The following is a 17,871-nucleotide window of genomic DNA, read 5'->3' as shown; positions in this document are numbered from 1 at the left end:
CGGCCAGCTGCTACGTTTACGTAAAATTAATAATGAAAGTGTTTGAAGAAAAAGCTAAAGAACTGCTAAATCAACTGTCCCTTAGAGGTTACCCAGAAAAACTATTAATAGAAAGCACGGAAAAAGTGAATAATAAAAAGACAGGATTTGCTCAAAAAAAGACCACAAACACAGAAAGAAAATAGATTGTTTTGTTTTCATGTTTAACTTCAGCCCTATGGCAGACCAAATAAAAAAAAAATATTTACAAATATTGGGACATATTGGGCAGTATACTGGTTCATACCCCAATTTTTGTCCTGCACGATATGAATTTTTCCCATACTGCAATACTGGTTGGGCCCATCCGCCTCGGGAATGAATGAACTATCAGCCCAGAGCTGTCCCCACATCGAGGAACTAATCATATGTGACCGCACCCAAATTAATTATCAGCATAGCGCTGCGCTGTCCCCATCGGGGTAAATACTCACATATCAACCGCAAGCGCTGCCCTCCTGTTTGTTGCGGGCCGCCGGCGCTGACCGGGCATAGGGATACAGCATACAGTCTAGAGTTCCAGCGCCCGCGGCTCGCAACAAACAGGAGGACGAGGAGGGCAGCGCTTGCGGGTGATAAGTGAGTATTTACCCCGATGGGGACAGCTCAGCGCTGGGCGGATAATTCATTTTTTTTGGGGGGGGGGTGAGAAGCAGGACAGCGCTCACAGGTCACTTTTTTTTGGGGGGGGGGGGGGGGGATCACTACAGTTATATACCGTGGAACCGCCACCATAAATTACAAAAATACAGTGATACACATAATTGGTCATACCGCCCAGCTCTAAGACATAGGTCCAGAAGCAAAAAATAAACCCATCATTGCCTTCAAGAGCAGCAAAACTATAGAAAACGTACTGGTCACCAGCACTTTTTCTCCTGAAAAAGAAGAAAGAAAAGATAAAAACTGGTTGGCCGGAGAACAGCAAACAGGACATTATCCCTGCAGTAATTGCCCTTACTGCTCTCAAAATAAATAAAAAAACACCATCTGTAAGATAGGAGGTTATGAAGCACATATTAAACAATTCATCTGCTGCCGATCAAAATTTGTGGTTTATGGTTTATACTGTGACTGCGGTCATTAATACATTGGATCCACCATAAGATGTGTTTTTACAAGGTACCGGGAACACCTACGATCGATTGTCACAGGAGCAGGAGCCAGTTGAATAATAGAACACATGAGGATTGTGCAAAAAGGCAACAACAGTGCTTTAAAATTCATCGGCCTGGAACGAATAACCAGCGGATATGATAGAGTCAATGCCCTCCGGAGATGGGAAGCAATGTGGATTGCACGGACAAATGCACTCGGCAATCTTGGCTGGAACGAAAGAAACAAGCTTAATGCTTTCCTTGTTTAATTTATACTTGCATAATTTCTGATATTTTATAGCATATTTTCCCTTCATTTTCTCCCTTGTCCCACCCCTTTTCCTTCCTTCCTCCCTCCCTCCTTTCCCTCACCTTTTTTTCTTCTGACCGTGACGTCACCCACTGTGCCAGGTAAAAGGAAGCACAGGTGTAATGAGTAGCAGGCTTGAGAAAGTGGGCTGAACCGCTAAAGGAGTGCTGCCTCGCCTCAGCTGGTCAGTCAGCTTATGCTGACCGCATCTCTTTACCTTCACCTCGGAATGTTTTAAAGAAGTTTCCTAATAAAGAGGACGTTTTAATCTTCCATTGGGTGAGTGCGATCTGCCTTTTTTCCTATTGTGGTTCCCCATACACCTAAGTTTGTAGGCCAGTCCTACGACTGACATCTTTGCTGTCTTTTGTACGAGAACATTATTAAGAATCTAATATTAATCTTTATTTAGAGAACACAAACATACTCTATATGGACAAAAGTATTGGGCACCTAGAAATTACATTTACAGAAGCATTATGAGAGTGCAATCTAAATCAATAGGCATTAATATGAAGTTGGTCAGTCTTTTGCTTTTACTCTTCTTTGAACACTGTCTACAAGATTTTGGAGGGTGTCTGTTGGAATTTTGCCCATTTATCCATTATAGCATTTGCAAGGTCAGACACTGATGTTATATAAGAGTACCTGGTTTGCAATCTCCATTCTAGTTCCTTGCAAAGGTATTGAATAAAAGACCCATATACAATAATTCTAAAGTGTCTCCCAATACTTTTGTCCATATAGTGTTTAGCGTAGCACTGTACAAGACAGAGGGTACATATAGAGACAAAAATAATATTACATAATAAATGAATCCACAATTCAAACAAGAGGAGTGAGGACACTGCCCACAAAAGCTTAACATTTATGAAAAAGCACTTGTTTTGTATAATGTGTTGTGGATCAGCCACCTTTGCACTTGGATAAAGAAACTTTTAAATGTATTATTGGCATTTGAGACTTTTGTACATTTTTCACAAACCATCTGTAGAGTACAAAAGACAATTTAAACATATTGCTATAAAACATGATCCTTTTACAACATATTTATCATTATAAATGTTTAACAGTATATAATAAGCCACAAAGGGGCAGCATTCTCTAACTTGACTAATAATTTAAGACTGCAAGATACTGTACAGGCAGACAGTATGCCTTGTTTTGATAAATAGGAAGACTTCCTGGATATATTTCACACATTAAATACTAACTGAATAGCAAAAAAATTAAATAACATTGGAGAAAAGCAAACTATCTAAGTATAACATAAAACATGCTATGTTCCTTCACATTTTTGGTCTAACATGGCTTACATTTATTTGCATATTATGCAACTGCATGATATAGCATTGCTAAATACCTAATATCAGCTATAATAAAGAACAGAACCTTAAGGGTCTATTTACACGTACAGTATCCTGAGCATATTTGATGCACAGGATTTGAAACTGTAGAGTTCAATGTAAACTAAATGATTGAACACAGGTTTAAATCTGTGGCTTTAAATCCTGTGCATCAAGTATGTGCAGGATACAGTCCAAGTGAATAGACCCTTTAGGAACATCTCAGGATTTGTATTCCTTCAGCCGTTGAGCCCATGATGCCAAGTTCCAATACTGTGTAAAATGCTTCTATTAACTTCGTACTGCGCTTTGTCCCATGTTCATGCACAGGACCCACACCTGGAAGTTATGTAGTACATGTCTGTTCATTTACTGTTGTCTCTGACGTTTTCCAGCATTCCATGCAGCCAGGGACAATACGTCATAAGCAGGGGTCAAGTCCTGGAAAAAAGGGTGGGAACTCACCCAAGATTTCTAATACACACCCTCCCCGTTTGCAAAAAAAAAAAACACTAACAAAAACGTCCAAGCTAAAAATTGATATCCTGCACGGTTCCAGGCTTTTTACAGGCCACTGGCACACAGCTGCCTACGGTTTATAAGAGTTGAGTAACAGGGCAAGACTCATTGCTCAGTCACAGATTTTAACTGTACACACATTTTTTTATAACAGGTTAACCGTCTGTGTTATCCTACTAGGGGGCTGTTCACATCACCATTTAAACTTACGCTTAGAATATACAATAAGGGTTGCCAACACATACTGTGGTGTACTGGCAGTGGTCAACTAGTGACTAAGTATTAGTTCATTCCCTTTGCAGCACTGTAAAGCACAGCAGACCACACTTTTTAGTCACACTAAGTAAACATATACATGCAGAAAATGGACTAAACATAGACACTAGCCCTTGACTATGTTTAGGCCACTAAAGTATATGGGGTCATTGCCACTACATTGCAGTATAAGTTGGCATCTGTTAGACAGAAGATATACCCTAAGTGTAAGGTTAACCCATCCAGGACACGGCACACAGGTACGCCCTGGCGTCCTGGGACTAAAGGACACAGGGTGTACCTGTACGCCCGTGGGAATTCCAGTCCCCGTCGCTCGCCGGGTGGGGACCGGACATGGGACGCTTGCTGAAATCATTCAGCAGGCATCCCGTGACAACGGCGGTGGGGGGGTCCTGAGACCTGAATTCACACCGGCGATCTGCAGCATTTCCGGTCATACGGGTCACGTGTGACCCGATGACCCAGAATCAAAAGGTGATCAATGGTGTACAATACACCACCAGTCACCTCCTGTTGCTAGGGGAAAATGGCGATCCCGTCACCTCCCCAGGAGAGCTGCTATTGGTCGGACCAATACAAGTCATCAGATGAGGGGTTAATGCCCCGGTCTCTCAGCTCTGCCAGCCCACCGAGCTGAGAGAAGGTGCCACCCCCATATGCGAAGATCTGTGCCTCTCAGGGCAGAGAAAGTGGCCTCCTGCCACCATTAGTGCAGGGAGAGTGATAGTGAAGGGAGGTAGGTGATAAAGTAAACCCCCCCCCTCTGACCCCCCAATAGGTCCGCTACACATTATTCTGCGTGACCCAGGCCCCATTAGGGCTTCAGGGTGCAGCGATTTGCCACTTTTTTTTTAATTTATTTTTTTGGGCCCGCAGCGTTTTTTTTTTTTTTCTGTTGAAATATAACGGTGTGACTTATAATCACACACAGTTATATAGTTTGCACCAAACCGCGCACACACACTTCCCCTGCCACCCCCTGCACATATCCCCTCCCCCAAACTGTGTGAGAGTATCTCAGGGTACACTTGCAAGTTTAGAGTATATGAGGGACGAGATTCCCGTATTGAACCCCCAGAATGTCCCCCCACTCTGGGTGTTAGCGGGGAAACTCGTTTGGGACCTTATGCACCCACTGCTGGATAAGGGTTACCACGTGTACGTGGACAACTTTTATACCAGTATCCTTCTCGCCGCCGGATCCACGTCCGCTTATGGGAAGAACCAAAGAGGCCTCCCTCTAAATTTTCTCCAGACACCTATGCCCAAGGGTGAGTCCCGTGCCCTTAACCATGAAAACTTGTTGCTGGTCAGGTATAAGGATAAGCGGGATGTCCTTATGCTGACCACAATTCATGGTAACGGCAGCTCACCCGTCCCTGTGCGAGGTACCACGACAACGGTCCTTAAGCCTGGGAGTTGATCTCTCTGATCAAGTCCTCAAGCCATACACCACCATGCGGAAAACCTGGGATGGTTAAAAAAAAAGAAAAAGAAAAGAAAAAAAAAAAAAAAAAAAAGTTGCGGTCTACTTGGTACAGGTTTCCATATACAACTCTTTTGCATGCTGGCAACACAGGGACATTCCTCCAGTTCCAATAAGAAGTCCTAAAGGCCCTGATCTTTGGTGACTGGGAGAGAGTAGGCCAGAGTTCCCAAAGAACTGGAATTATAGGTGCCAGGTTCATCCCAAGTCAGCTCTTTCCAGGTGAGGTCCCCCACACTGGAAAGACGGGGAAATCCCATAAAAAATGTGTGTCACAAGAGTGGGATACGGAAGGAAACCACCACTCAATGTGACACTTGCCGCAATCATCCGGGCCTCTGCATTAAGGATTGCTTCAAGGAGTATCACACTTCCATGGAGTACTAAATTTTCCCTCTTCATTTTAATTTCCCATAATTTGACCCGAATGTACCAAGTCCAAAGTACATTCCAAATTTTAACCCCATAAACCACTAAATTGCCCAAAAAACACTTTCATTCCCAGAATGATGATTCAGAGCATAGGGTTTGGGGCTCTCCTAGGACTGTATCCACCTTTTCCATTCCACCGGAGCACCTGAAAGCTGAACTAATTTATGCAGGCTAAAGTCAGCAACTGCCGAGCCAAGAAGTTCGTGATGAATTGAATCACTGTAACTTCGTTCATCTCTACTCTGGGTCATCATTCTGGGAACATAATTTATTTATTTATATAGCGCCTACAGATTTCTACAGTGGTTATGCTGCAGTGGGTGGGTGGATAGCATAACTTAGTAAATCCAACATGCTATACACTCACCCACTGCAGCATAGCCACACCCCCTGGAGACCATTACTATATTACTATACTGCTTTTACTCTAAGGGCATTAAAGACGTAGACTTCCTTATCCCAAATTTTTTACATGGACCAGTCACAAACCTAGTATCTTCTATAGCTAATATCTTCTGATGTGTCATGTATACATGTAAAAGGGTCACAAAGGAGAGGATTAAAAGGACTGTTTTAGTAGCTAAGAGCTGAAGACACTGTTGGATAACTGTTAGGGTACAACATTTATCAGCCAAGTGTCAAGAGGCCAGGGCTGAGCTGCTCAAGTGCCACAAACTGGCATGACTCCTTGCTCGCCCTCACCTCCCAGCTCCTCATTAACCCCTTAACGCCTTTTTTAGCAATAATAACTCTGGGATGCTTTTACTTTTCATTCTAATTCCGAGAATGTTTTTTCGTGACATATTCTACTTTATGTTAGTGGTAAAATGTTGTCGATACTTGCATCATTTCTTGGTGAAATATTCCAAAATTTGATGAAAAATTTTAAAATGTTGTATTTTTTTAACTTTAAATAAAAAACGTAAGAATAAGTATAAGTGGTCCAACGTAAACCACTAAATTTAGAAAATAAGTCCATCCAGCATTAGAGAACAAAATAGAGAATAACTTTCTCAGGATGTGCTATAAAACGTAACCTTTAATTATTATTAATAAGTTAAAAAGGTAAATTACTTAGTGTTGTTGATATGACATTGCACAATGGCAAACAAAGAAGTTAGGCATGTACTGGCTAATTGCGGCTGGGCCCAGCCACACACAGTCCCGCACATAAACTGTTAAAAAACAGTGTATGAAACTCTAAATATACCGCCAACGCGTTTCTACCACCAGTCTTGGTGGTGTCATCAGGGAGGTATATGCAAAAAAACATAAGTAACTTCACATAAAGATAGAGCCCACTGAGATCAAATAAGTGGGGCTGCTTACATAAAGACAACTATGTGATGCTGTGTACACGATTTAAGCCACAATCACAAAAATCGGAGGCAATTTCAAAGCAGTCTCCAAAGGTTGCCAAATAGTATGAAACAATTAGCCCATGGACCCAAACGACAGAATCATATGCAAAATATATGGCTAAATCTGCGCTGTGAAGGTCCTGTAAGGGAAATTAATTTGTAATTCCTCATATATATGAATATGTCCCAAGGCTCAATTGTTCAGATGCCGCTGATATTGTGCATCACGGTTACTGCAGTTAAACAGTTGTGCGGCGTGAGACACCTGCATCCAGCCGGGAATTACCAGCTCTCTCGCAGGTTCCAGCGAGCGTGTGGCATCTGACGTCAGACGCCACACGCTTGCTGGAACCTGCGAGAGAGCTGGTAATTCCCGGCTCCCTGCTAGATGCAGGTGTCTCACGCTGCACAACTGTTTAACTGCAGTAACCGTGATGCACAATATCAGCGGCATCTGAACAATTGAGCCTTGGGACATATTCATATATATGAGGAATTACAAATTATTTTCCCTTACAGGACCTTCACAGCACAGATTTAGCCATATATTTTGCATATGATTCTGTCGTTTGGGTCCATGGGCTAATTGTTTCATACTATTTGGCAACCTTTGGAGACTGCTTTGAAATTGCCTCCGATTTTTGTGATTGTGGCTTAAATCGTGTACACAGCATCACATAGTTGTCTTTATGTAAGCAGCCCCACTTATTTGATCTCAGTGGGCTCTATCTTTATGTGAAATTACTTATGTTTTTTTGCATATACCTCCCTGATGACACCACCAAGACTGGTGGTAGAAACGCGTTGGCGGTATATTCAGAGTTTCATACACAGTTTATGTGCGGGACTGTGTGTGTGGCTGGGCCCAGCCGCACTTAGCCAGTACATACCTAACTTCTTTGTTTGCCATTGTGCAATGTCATATCAACAACACTAAGTAATTTACCTTTTTAACTTGGTAATAATAATTAAAGATTACGTTTTATAGCACATCCTGAGAAAGTTATTCTCTATTTTGTAATTTTTTTTAACTTTGAAACTCTCTGCTTATAAGAAAAATGGATGTTCCAAATAAATTATATATTGATTCACATATACAATATGTCTACTTTATGTTGGCATCATAATGTTGACATGGTTTTACTTTTGGAAGACATCAGAGGGCTTCAAAGTATAGCAACAATTTTCCAATTTTTCACAAAATTTTTAAGATCAGACTTTTTCAGGGAACAGTTCAGTTTTTAAGTGGATTTAAGGGGCCTTCATATTAGAAATACCCCACAAATGACCCCATTATAAAAACTGCACCCCTCAAAGTATTCAAAATGACATTCAGTAAGTGTGTTAACCCTTTAGGTGTTTCACAGGAATAGCAGCAATGTGAAGGAGAAAATTCAAAATCTTCATTTTTTACACTCGCATGTTCTTGTAGACCCATTTTTTTATTTTTACAAGGGGTAAAAGGAGAAAAATCTTCCTAAAATTTGTAACCCAATTTATCTCGAGTAAAGAAATACCTCATATGTGTATGTGAATTGTTCTGTGGGTGCACTAGAGGGCTCAGAAGAGAAGGAGCGACAATGGGATTTTGGAGAGTGAGTTTTTCTGAAATGGTTTTTTAGGGGCATGTCCCATTTAGGAAGCCCCTTTAGTGCAAGGACAGCAAGAAATACCCCCACATGGCATACTATTTTGGAAACTACACCCCTCAGGGAATGTAACAAGGGGTACATTGAGGGGTACATGCATTTTTTTTCCCCAAAATTTAAAATTTTTACAAAAAGTAATAGGAGAAAATGTCCCCAAAATTTGTAACCCCATCCCTTCTGAGTATGGAAATACCCCATGTGTGGACATTAAGTGCACTGCGGGTGCACTACAATGCTCAGAAGAGAAGGAGTCACATTTGGCTTTTGGAATGCAAATTTTGCTGAAATGGTTTTTTTGGGGGCAGGTCACATTTAGGAAGCCATTATGGTGCCAGAACAGCAAAAAAAAACAAAAAAAAAGAACACATGGCATACAATTTTGGAAACTACACCCCTCAAGGAACGTAACAAGGGTTACAGTGAGCCTTAACACCCCATAGGTGTTTGACGACTTTTAGTTTGGTTGGACTAGAAGTCAGGGGCCTTGTGCATTTACAAAGCCCCCTGTGGTGCCAGAACAGTGGACCCCCCACATGTGACCCCATTTTGGAAACTACACCCCCAGAGAATTTAAAAAGGGGTGCAGTGAGTATTTACACCCCACTGGCGTTTGACAGATCTTTAGAACAGTGGGCTGTGCAAATGAAAAATTAAATTTCTCATTTTCACAGACCACTGTTCCAAAAATCAGTGGGGGGGGGGTAAATGCTCACTGCACCCATTATTACATTCCGTGTGGGGTGTAGTTTCCAAAATGGGGTCCATTGTTCTGGCACTATAGGTGCTTTGTAAACAAACATGGCCTTCAATTCCAGACAAATTTTCTCTTCAAAATCCCAATGCCGCTCCTTCTCTTCCGAGCATTGTAGTTTGCCCGCAGAGCACTTTACATCCACATATGGGGTATGCTCTTACTCAGAAGAAATGGGGTTACAAATTTTGGGGGGCTTTTTCCTATTTTCCCTTGTGAAAATGAAAAATTTAGGGTAACACCAGCATTTTAGTAAAAAAAAAAATGTTTTCTTCATTTTCCCATCCAAATTTTACGAAAATCCGTCAAACCCCTGTGGGGTGTTAAAGCTCACTATATCCCTTGTTACGTTCCGTGAGGGGTGCAGTTTCCAAAATGGGGTCACATGTGGTTATATATTTTTTTTATGTCAGAACCGCTGCAAAATCAGCCACCCCTGTGCAAGTCCCCAATTTAGGCCTCAACTGTACATAGTGCACTCTCAATCCTGAGCCTTGTTGTGCACCCCCAGAGCATTTTACGCCCACATATGGGGTATTTCCGTACTCAGGAGAAAATGCGTTACAAATTTTGGGGGTCTTTTTTTCCTTTTACCTCTTGTGAAATTAAAAAGTATGGGGCCACACCAGCATGTTAGTGTAAAATGTATTTTTTATTTTTACACTAACCGGCTGATGTAGACCCCAACTTTTCCTTTTCATAAGGGGTAAAAGGAGAAAAAGACCCACAAAATTTGTAGTGCAATTTCTCCAGAGTACGGAAATACCCCATATGTGGCCCTAAACTGTTTCCTTGAAATACAACAGGGCTCCGAATAGAGAGAGCGCCATGCGCATTTGAGGACTAAAATAGGGATTGCAAAGGAGTGGACATAGGGGTATTCTATGCCAGTGATTACCAAGCAGGGTGCCCACAGCTGTTGCTAAACTCCCAGCATGCCTTGTCAGTGGCTGTCCAGAAATGCTGGGAGTTGTTGTTTTGCAACAGCTGGAGGCTCAGTTTTGGAAACACTGCCGTACGATGTTTTTTATTTTTATTTGGGGGGGGGGGGGGCAGTGTAAGGGGTGTATATGTAGTGTTTTACCCTTTATTATGTGTTCGTGTAGTGTAAAGTAGTGTTTTTAGGGTACATTCCCACTGGCGCAGGTTTACAGTGATTCTCCCGCTAGGAGCTTGCGCTGCGGCAGAAAATTTGCAGGAAACTTAATGTAAACCTGCCTGTGTGAATGTACCCTGTACATTCACAAGGGGGGGGGGGGGGGGGGGGGGGGCAAACGTCCAGCTGTTGCACACTGGTTGGAAAAAATTCAGTTAGGTTCTATTACCTAACTCTGTATTTTCCAACCAGGTGCCTCCAGCTGTTGCAAAACTACAATTCCCAGCATGTACTGATCACTAAAGTGCATGCTGGGAGATGTAGTTATGCAACAGTTGGAGGTACACAACTACAACTCCCAGCATGGTGAGACAGCTGTTTGCTGTTTGGGCATGCTGGGATTTGCAGATTTGCTCAAAGCACTTTCCGACTACCAACTTTTACTTTTGCATTTGGTTTTTGAAATAGTCAGATGATCAGAAGTTTCAGATTTAAAGTGTCACTGTCATTAGACTAAACTTCTGACATGTCCAGCTGTCATTAACCCTTTAGACCCCATGATCAATGGTGATCACAGAGTCTAAAGTAATAGTAAAGATTCCGGTTGCTCAGTGTAGCTCATCAGACCACTACAACGTGAATGCAGGGGTTTGATGAGCTAAAATGGCAGCCGAGGTTCCCCTTATGACTATTCAGTGATGTAGCCTTGGAGAGCCAGGCTGTATCAGTGGAGCGCTAATCTCACTGTTCAGTGCTATGCAAAAGCAAAACATTGAACAGTTAATGCAATCTAATGATTGCATGTTTAAGTTTCTATAGGGACTTAAAGTTTATCAATATACGTGCACTTTTAATATAAAGTCCTTCCTGGTGTGGAGCTCAACCAAGTCTTCACTATGCAATCAACCAGTATGCACAGGGGTAAGTATATTTCTCATTTAAATGTTCACTTAGGCAAGCAAATAACTCACAATCAGATGCTTTCGTAGCATTTCTCATCTTCATATTTTCATTCGAAGCAATAGAAATTCATATTGGACAATACAGTAGATATTTGAAAGCCGTAGGTCTAATCATCATGGAATTGAAGTCTGATGCAACGTTTCATGGAACTCCCTTTACGCATGTGCTAGTTAGGGGAGTTCCCAAAACATTGCATCAGACCTCAAATCTATGAAATTTAGTCCTATGGCTTGTAACTATCTACTATAAACTTGTCTAATATGAATATTTTATTGCTTCGAATGAAAATATGAAGATGACAAATAAATACAGAAAAATACTATGAAAGCATTGGATTATAAGTTTATATTTGCTTGCCTAAATTAACATTTAAATGAGGAATATACTTAGCTCTGAATACTGGTTTTACCGTTTTCTAAGGTAGAACAATAATAGATAAACTATAAAAATTGGGTATCGATTAATCACACTGACCTACAGAATAAAGAGTACATGCACAATAAATTTTTGGTTACATAATAAGTTTCATTACAATGTACTGTTAGTCATGCAGAAAACAAGCTCTAATATTAGTTTCAAATTAGAAAAAAAATTGTTAAAAGAGGAAAAAATTTGAATGCAAAAATGAAAAATGGCTGCGTCCTCAAGGCTAAAAAAGGCTGTGTCCTTATAGAAGATATCAAGTCAAAAGTGGTAAAAACAAAAACGTAAATAAGATTATTATATATATATATAGTGTATATATATCTCAAAGCTGATTTAAAATAAGACCCCCATTAGGACCCATAAATCCAGCTGAGAGCTGAAAAGAACTACACAAACCATCAGCCCCTGTGTTTGTTTCCAATGTGAGAATGTGAGCTGCAGGGAAAAGCTGCCTTGAGAGGTGAGTTGCTCACATGGTTAGAGAAGTCACGCTTATAGATGAGGCAGGTGTGTGCACCTCAGCCAATCAGGTAGGTACAATCAAACAATGAAGTGCTCTGAGCTGAGGAGAAAGGAGTGTGGTGTTGCAAAGTGACGTGTAGGACCTAAAATGGCTGCCAAACTCAGCAATCTGGTGCCTAACAGTCATCATGTGTACTAAGAACTACTAGACTTCCTGCTTGGAGGAAAAGCTTAGAGAAACAACAAGGTATGTGCTCAGCAAAGATTACACTTGTACATTACAAAGTTATATAACATTATTTAACATATGCAGTAATATAAAGGTAATTTCATTTGGCTGGCGTTCTCCTTTAGGAGGTTAGGTAGTTTTCGTATCTTGTGCAAACATAGGATAACATAAATTGACATTATACAAAAAAAACGTAATTCAGTTCAGTACTACGAACATAGAAGGGTGTGAATGGCTTACCTTTAAAGATTTTGCAAGTTCCAAATGATTATCATAAACCAAAATGTCTATGGTAAAGCTTTGCAGCTGACTGATCGTATCTCTGTCTCCTTCAAGTACATCATCTTCTACATAAACCTTCCATGATAAAGAAGAACATTTCGTACCATCCCAAACCTGAAAGAGAGACCATGCTTCCTTTAAATGGATTTCTATTACCAGTAAAAGACCTGTATGGCCTAAAGTGGGGCATTATGTGTGTAGGGTAATGTTTGTGCCATGCTGTCTATTCTATCTATGAAATCCATTATGGTATTTTTATTCAAAATATACTGTTTGGACTGCTGTGGTTAGGTAACCACATTATCACCCAATTAAAGCAGTACTACAGCTTAGAACTTTTTTGTGCTATCATCCCAGGGCTGCCAGCATATATACAACAATCATCTGGACTTATGCAGTGGCAGCAGGTAATTTTAATTAGATTTTTTATATACTGGCAGCCCAGGGATGATGGCACAAAAAAAGTTTTAAGCTGAAATACTCTTTTAATGATCTTAATATAGTGATAGCAGAGAAAGAAAATCTGATATGGATGCCTTTATTCAGGATAGGCCATAAATTAATATCTGGAAACCTCTTTAAGGGTACGTTCACACGCGCGGATTTACAGCGGATTTTATGCTGCAAATCCGCTGGTGAAGGCCCGCTCTATGCTGGCTTTACATGTGCCTGCTGGTAGTGGCAATACGCCGCTATCAGCAGACACACTGCGATGTGCGAGTTGCAGTATACTCGCACATCGCGGGAGCTCTCTGCCTAGCTCAGAGCAGGGAGAGTTGCCGCGATGTGCGAGTAAGCCGCTGCACTGTGTCTGCTGGTAGCGGCGTATTGCCGCTACCAGCAGGCACATGTAAAGCCAGCATAGAGCGGGCCTTCACCAGCGGATTTGCAGCATAAAAACCAGCTAAATACGCTGCGAAAATCCGCGTGTGTGAACATATCCTAACCCAGTAAAGACCTGGACAATTGTCATTTTTGTGCTTTCAAGTCCCTGTGTAAAGGCATTTTTCATTTTACCATTAAATATACTTTTGTACTGTTCAGCATGTGATGGGAGTTGCAGTTCTGCACCAGTTGCAGATCCACAGAATGCACAAAGTTTATTTATGTGTTACTGCCAGATAAACTTTGTGCATGTACTGCTATAGAGCAGTGATCTGCAACCTATAAACATGCCCCTTTGTACAAGATTTCATACAATATCCTTTCTTTTAGATTTTTACAGCCCTCTCCAGCTCAGTCCCACTTACCTCTGTCATAATCATCATCATGGCAGGTCCTTCAGCCACAATCTCATCACAGTTCAGCCTCACCAAAGGTCCTTCAACCACAATCTAATCACAGCTGAGCCCCACCAAGAACCCTCTACAGTGCATTCTAGGATAAAATATGTACAATGCTACATGCCTCTGCCTAAGGTGAAGACATCTGTCCGTCTGGCCCCACCAAAGTCACCCAAAATTATAGGAATTTTTTTTTCTTCATTTCAGCACAATGCCGATCACCCCATTTTCAGATGATAATTTTACGTGCCTACAATTTCGGTGCATCCCTAATTGTTTCAGCAGCCTGAGGGCATGGCTAGGCCTCCCTGGCAGCCAAGACTGCTATATAAGCCTTGCATATACAAGTCACATAAGTGTGAACAAAAAATAATCAAGAATGTTTTAAAAAATATAAATAAGCCCCTTTCCATAATAAAAATTAAAATCGCCCCTCTTTTCCCATTTTATAAATTTAAAAAAAATATATATAAACAAACATTTTTAGTATCAACGTGAGCAGACTATCTGGTCTATTAAAATATAAATTTGTATTTATATAAGTTTGCATTGATTTTTTTAATAGTAAAACAGCGAAAAACTATACAAATTAGGTATCATTCCGTCAATTTTACTGCACAGTGATTGGCATAAAGAACACCACTCCAAAATTTGTAAAATACATTTTCTTTTTGTCAATTTCATCTCACAAACTGTTTTTTTCCCAGTTTGGCACTATATTTTAGGGTAAAATAAAGGAGACAATAATCAGGCATTATGGCACTCACAAAAGAAAAAAAAAAAAGGAAAAAATTGTAATACTACCGTATATACTCGAGTATAAGCCGACCCGAGTATAAGCCGAGACCCCTAATTTCAACCCAAAATCCCAGGAAAAGTTATTGACTCGAGTATAAGCCTAGGGTGGGAAATACCTCATCCCCCCCCTGTCATCATCCAGACCCGTCATTAACATCCTCATCATCCCCTTGTCATCATCCCACACATCCCCCCTTCATCATCCCCTTATCATCCCACACATCCCCCCTTCATCATCCCCTTGTCATCATCCCACACATCCCCTTATCCCACACATCCCCCCTTCATCATCCCCTTGTCATCATCCCACACATCCCCTTATCCCACACATCCCCCCTTCATCATCCCCTTGTCATCATCCCACACATCCCCCCTTCATCATCCCCTTGTCATCATCCCACACATCCCCTTATCATCCCACACATCCCCCCTTCATCATCCCCTTGTAATCATCCCACACCCCCCCCCTTCATCATCCCCACCCCCCTTCATCATCCCCACACCCCCCCCCTTCATCATCCTCTTCTCATCATTCGCCCTCAGTGGTCTTCAACCTGCGGACCTCCAGAGGTTTCAAAACTACAACTCCCAGCAAGCCCGGGCAGCCATCGGCTGTCCGGGCTTGCTGGGAGTTGTAGTTTTGAAACCTCCGGAGGTCCGCAGGTTGAAGACCACTGCGGCCTTCAACCTGCGGACCTCCAGAGGTTTCAAAACTACAACTCCCAGCAAGCCCGGGCAGCCATCGGCTGTCCGGGCTTGCTGGGAGTTGTAGTTTTGAAACCTCCGGAGGTCCGCAGGTTGAAGACCACTGCGGCCTTCAACATGCGGACCTCCAGAGGTTTCAAAACTACAACTCCCAGCAAGCCCGGGCAGCCATCGGCTGTCCGGGCTTGCTGGGAGTTGTAGTTTTGAAACCTCCGGAGGTCCGCAGGTTGAAGACCACTGCGGCCTTCAACATCATCCAGCCCCCTCTCACCCCCTTTAGTTCTGAGTACTCACCTCCGCTCGGCGCTGGTCCGGTCCTGCAGGGCTGTCCGGTGAGGAGGTGGTCCGGTGAGGAGGTGGTCCGGGCTGCTATCTTCACCGGGGGCGCCTCTTCTCCGCGCTTCCGGCCCGGAATAGAGCCGTTGCCTAGACAACGACGCATCTGCGTCGTTGTTAAGGCAACGTGACTATTCTGAGGCCGGGCCCGAAGCGCTTAGAAGAGGCCTCCCCGGTGAAGATAGCAGCCCGGACCACCTCCTCACCGGACCACCTCCTCACCGGACAGCCCTGCAGGACCGGACCAGCGCCGAGCGGAGGTGAGTACTCAGAACTAAAGAGGGTGAGAGGGGGCTGGATGATGTTGAAGGCCGCAGTGGTCTTCAACCTGCGGACCTCCGGAGGTTTCAAAACTACAACTCCCAGCAAGCCCGGACAGCCGATGGCTGCCCGGGCTTGCTGGGAGTTGTAGTTTTGAAACCTCTGGAGGTCCGCAGGTTGAAGACCACTGCGGGTGGGGGAGTTCACTCGAGTATAAGCCGAGGGGGGTGTTTTCAGCACGAAAAATCGTGCTGAAAAACTCGGCCTATACTCGAGTATATACGGTAAATTAAAGACAAAATGTGTAACAGCAGAAAAAAAAAAGGAGAAACAGACATGCTTACAGGTCATTTTAGTTTCACTTTTTTCATCAGCATTGCAGCACATATGGTTCAAAAGATCACCCACTGAGATGAGATCTTACAGAAGAAAGTCAAGAGACAGTACAACAGCATGCACACTGCAGTATTGTGTGAGACTAAAGTAGTTGTAAATCAAAGGCGGTATTAAAACCTTTCAACTTTGTTAAGCACAAAACTAAAAACATCTAACAATTTATAAAGCTCAAAAATAAGAGGAGAATAGTAAAGTATCATACACACTAATGTCACAAAGCAACTTAAATCTACATTTTAAACTCCTTTAATCTATGTATTTATAAATTATAAATGCATTACTAAAACATAGAGACGCATTTACTATTTACTAAAGCAATATGTTCTTATTGATTTTTTAATCCAGGACAGGATTATTCATAATACAGTTATCACCCGACCTACGAAGGCCCCGACATATGATAATTTCAACATATGATGGCCTCTCAGAGGCCATCGCATGTTGAAGGCAGCATCAACATACGATACTTTTGTATGTCGGGGCCACCACAAACGGCTATCCGGCAGCGCAGACTGCTTCAGCTGTCACCAGATATCCGTTTAAGGAGCCCCATGTGCTCCGATGAGTGTCACTCACCTGTCCCCGCCGCTCCGGACCGTCCTCTTCGAGCTCCGCTGCATGGCCGTCGATTTCAGTCGTCATCACGTCGCCACGCATACTGTCCCATCATCCAATAGGAGCGCCGTGCGCAGCGATGTGATTACGGCGATGGAGAACGCTGATCCAGGGCAGCGGTGACGGTCCAGAGCAGAGAGGACACCCCGGGAACGTGATGACAGCGACAACCAGGGCAGCAGTGATTGTCTAGAGCGGCGGGGACATGAGAGTATAACTTACTATATTATTATTGCACAGAGCCCTCAACATACAATGGATTCAAGTAACAATGGTTCATTTGGAACAAATTACCATCGTATGTTGAGGGATCACTGTACTCCTATGGCATGTTAAATATATACTAGTAACAACAATGTGACATTCTACAAAAGCCATGGTAATCTGATTTTGATGACCCAATCTTTTAGGTAAAATAGTTTATTCTGTTGCCAATTTGTTGTAAATAGAGACTTTTCAAATATAGACTCTAAAATATCAAAGTACTACTACATATGTGGTAGCCCTTGGGGGGGTGTATGGTAGGGATGGTATGGTGTTGGTATATGAGGGGTTAATATTAACCAAGTCACTCGTGATGCCAGGGTGAGGGCTGGTATGCTGAATTTATGTTCCGGCCTATCGCCACCCTTCCCAGAAGCGACAGGTGCAATGAAATGACTGAAGGTCCACAAGTAGATTTAACTTGAACTTGAATAACTTTACTGCAGTGCTTGCAATATCCAATACGTAGTAACAGTCTCATATAACAGT

The 17,871-nt window shown here is 42.4% G+C and overlaps 1 protein-coding gene across 5 annotated transcripts in view; it reads right to left on the bottom strand.

Annotated features, from left to right (window-relative positions):
- The window catches only part of POT1 (protection of telomeres 1), a 210,110-nt gene that overhangs the window by 104,987 nt on the left and 87,252 nt on the right, over positions 1–17,871 (bottom strand). For all 5 annotated transcript variants that reach the window (XR_008892655.1, XM_056573771.1, XM_056573772.1 and 2 more), the window contains one exon: positions 12,683–12,838. Coding sequence is in view for 4 of the 5 variants with exons in the window: in XM_056573771.1 (XP_056429746.1) it covers positions 12,683–12,838 (156 nt within the window). In the remaining variant the exon portion in view is untranslated. The remainder of the gene's footprint in view (positions 1–12,682; positions 12,839–17,871) is intronic.

This window comes from Hyla sarda, chromosome 4, assembly GCF_029499605.1.
Source record: "Hyla sarda isolate aHylSar1 chromosome 4, aHylSar1.hap1, whole genome shotgun sequence".
Taxonomy (NCBI): domain Eukaryota; kingdom Metazoa; phylum Chordata; class Amphibia; order Anura; family Hylidae; genus Hyla; species Hyla sarda.
The sequence above is the reverse complement of the archived record's forward strand: the minus strand, read 5'-3'. Positions and strand labels throughout refer to the sequence as shown.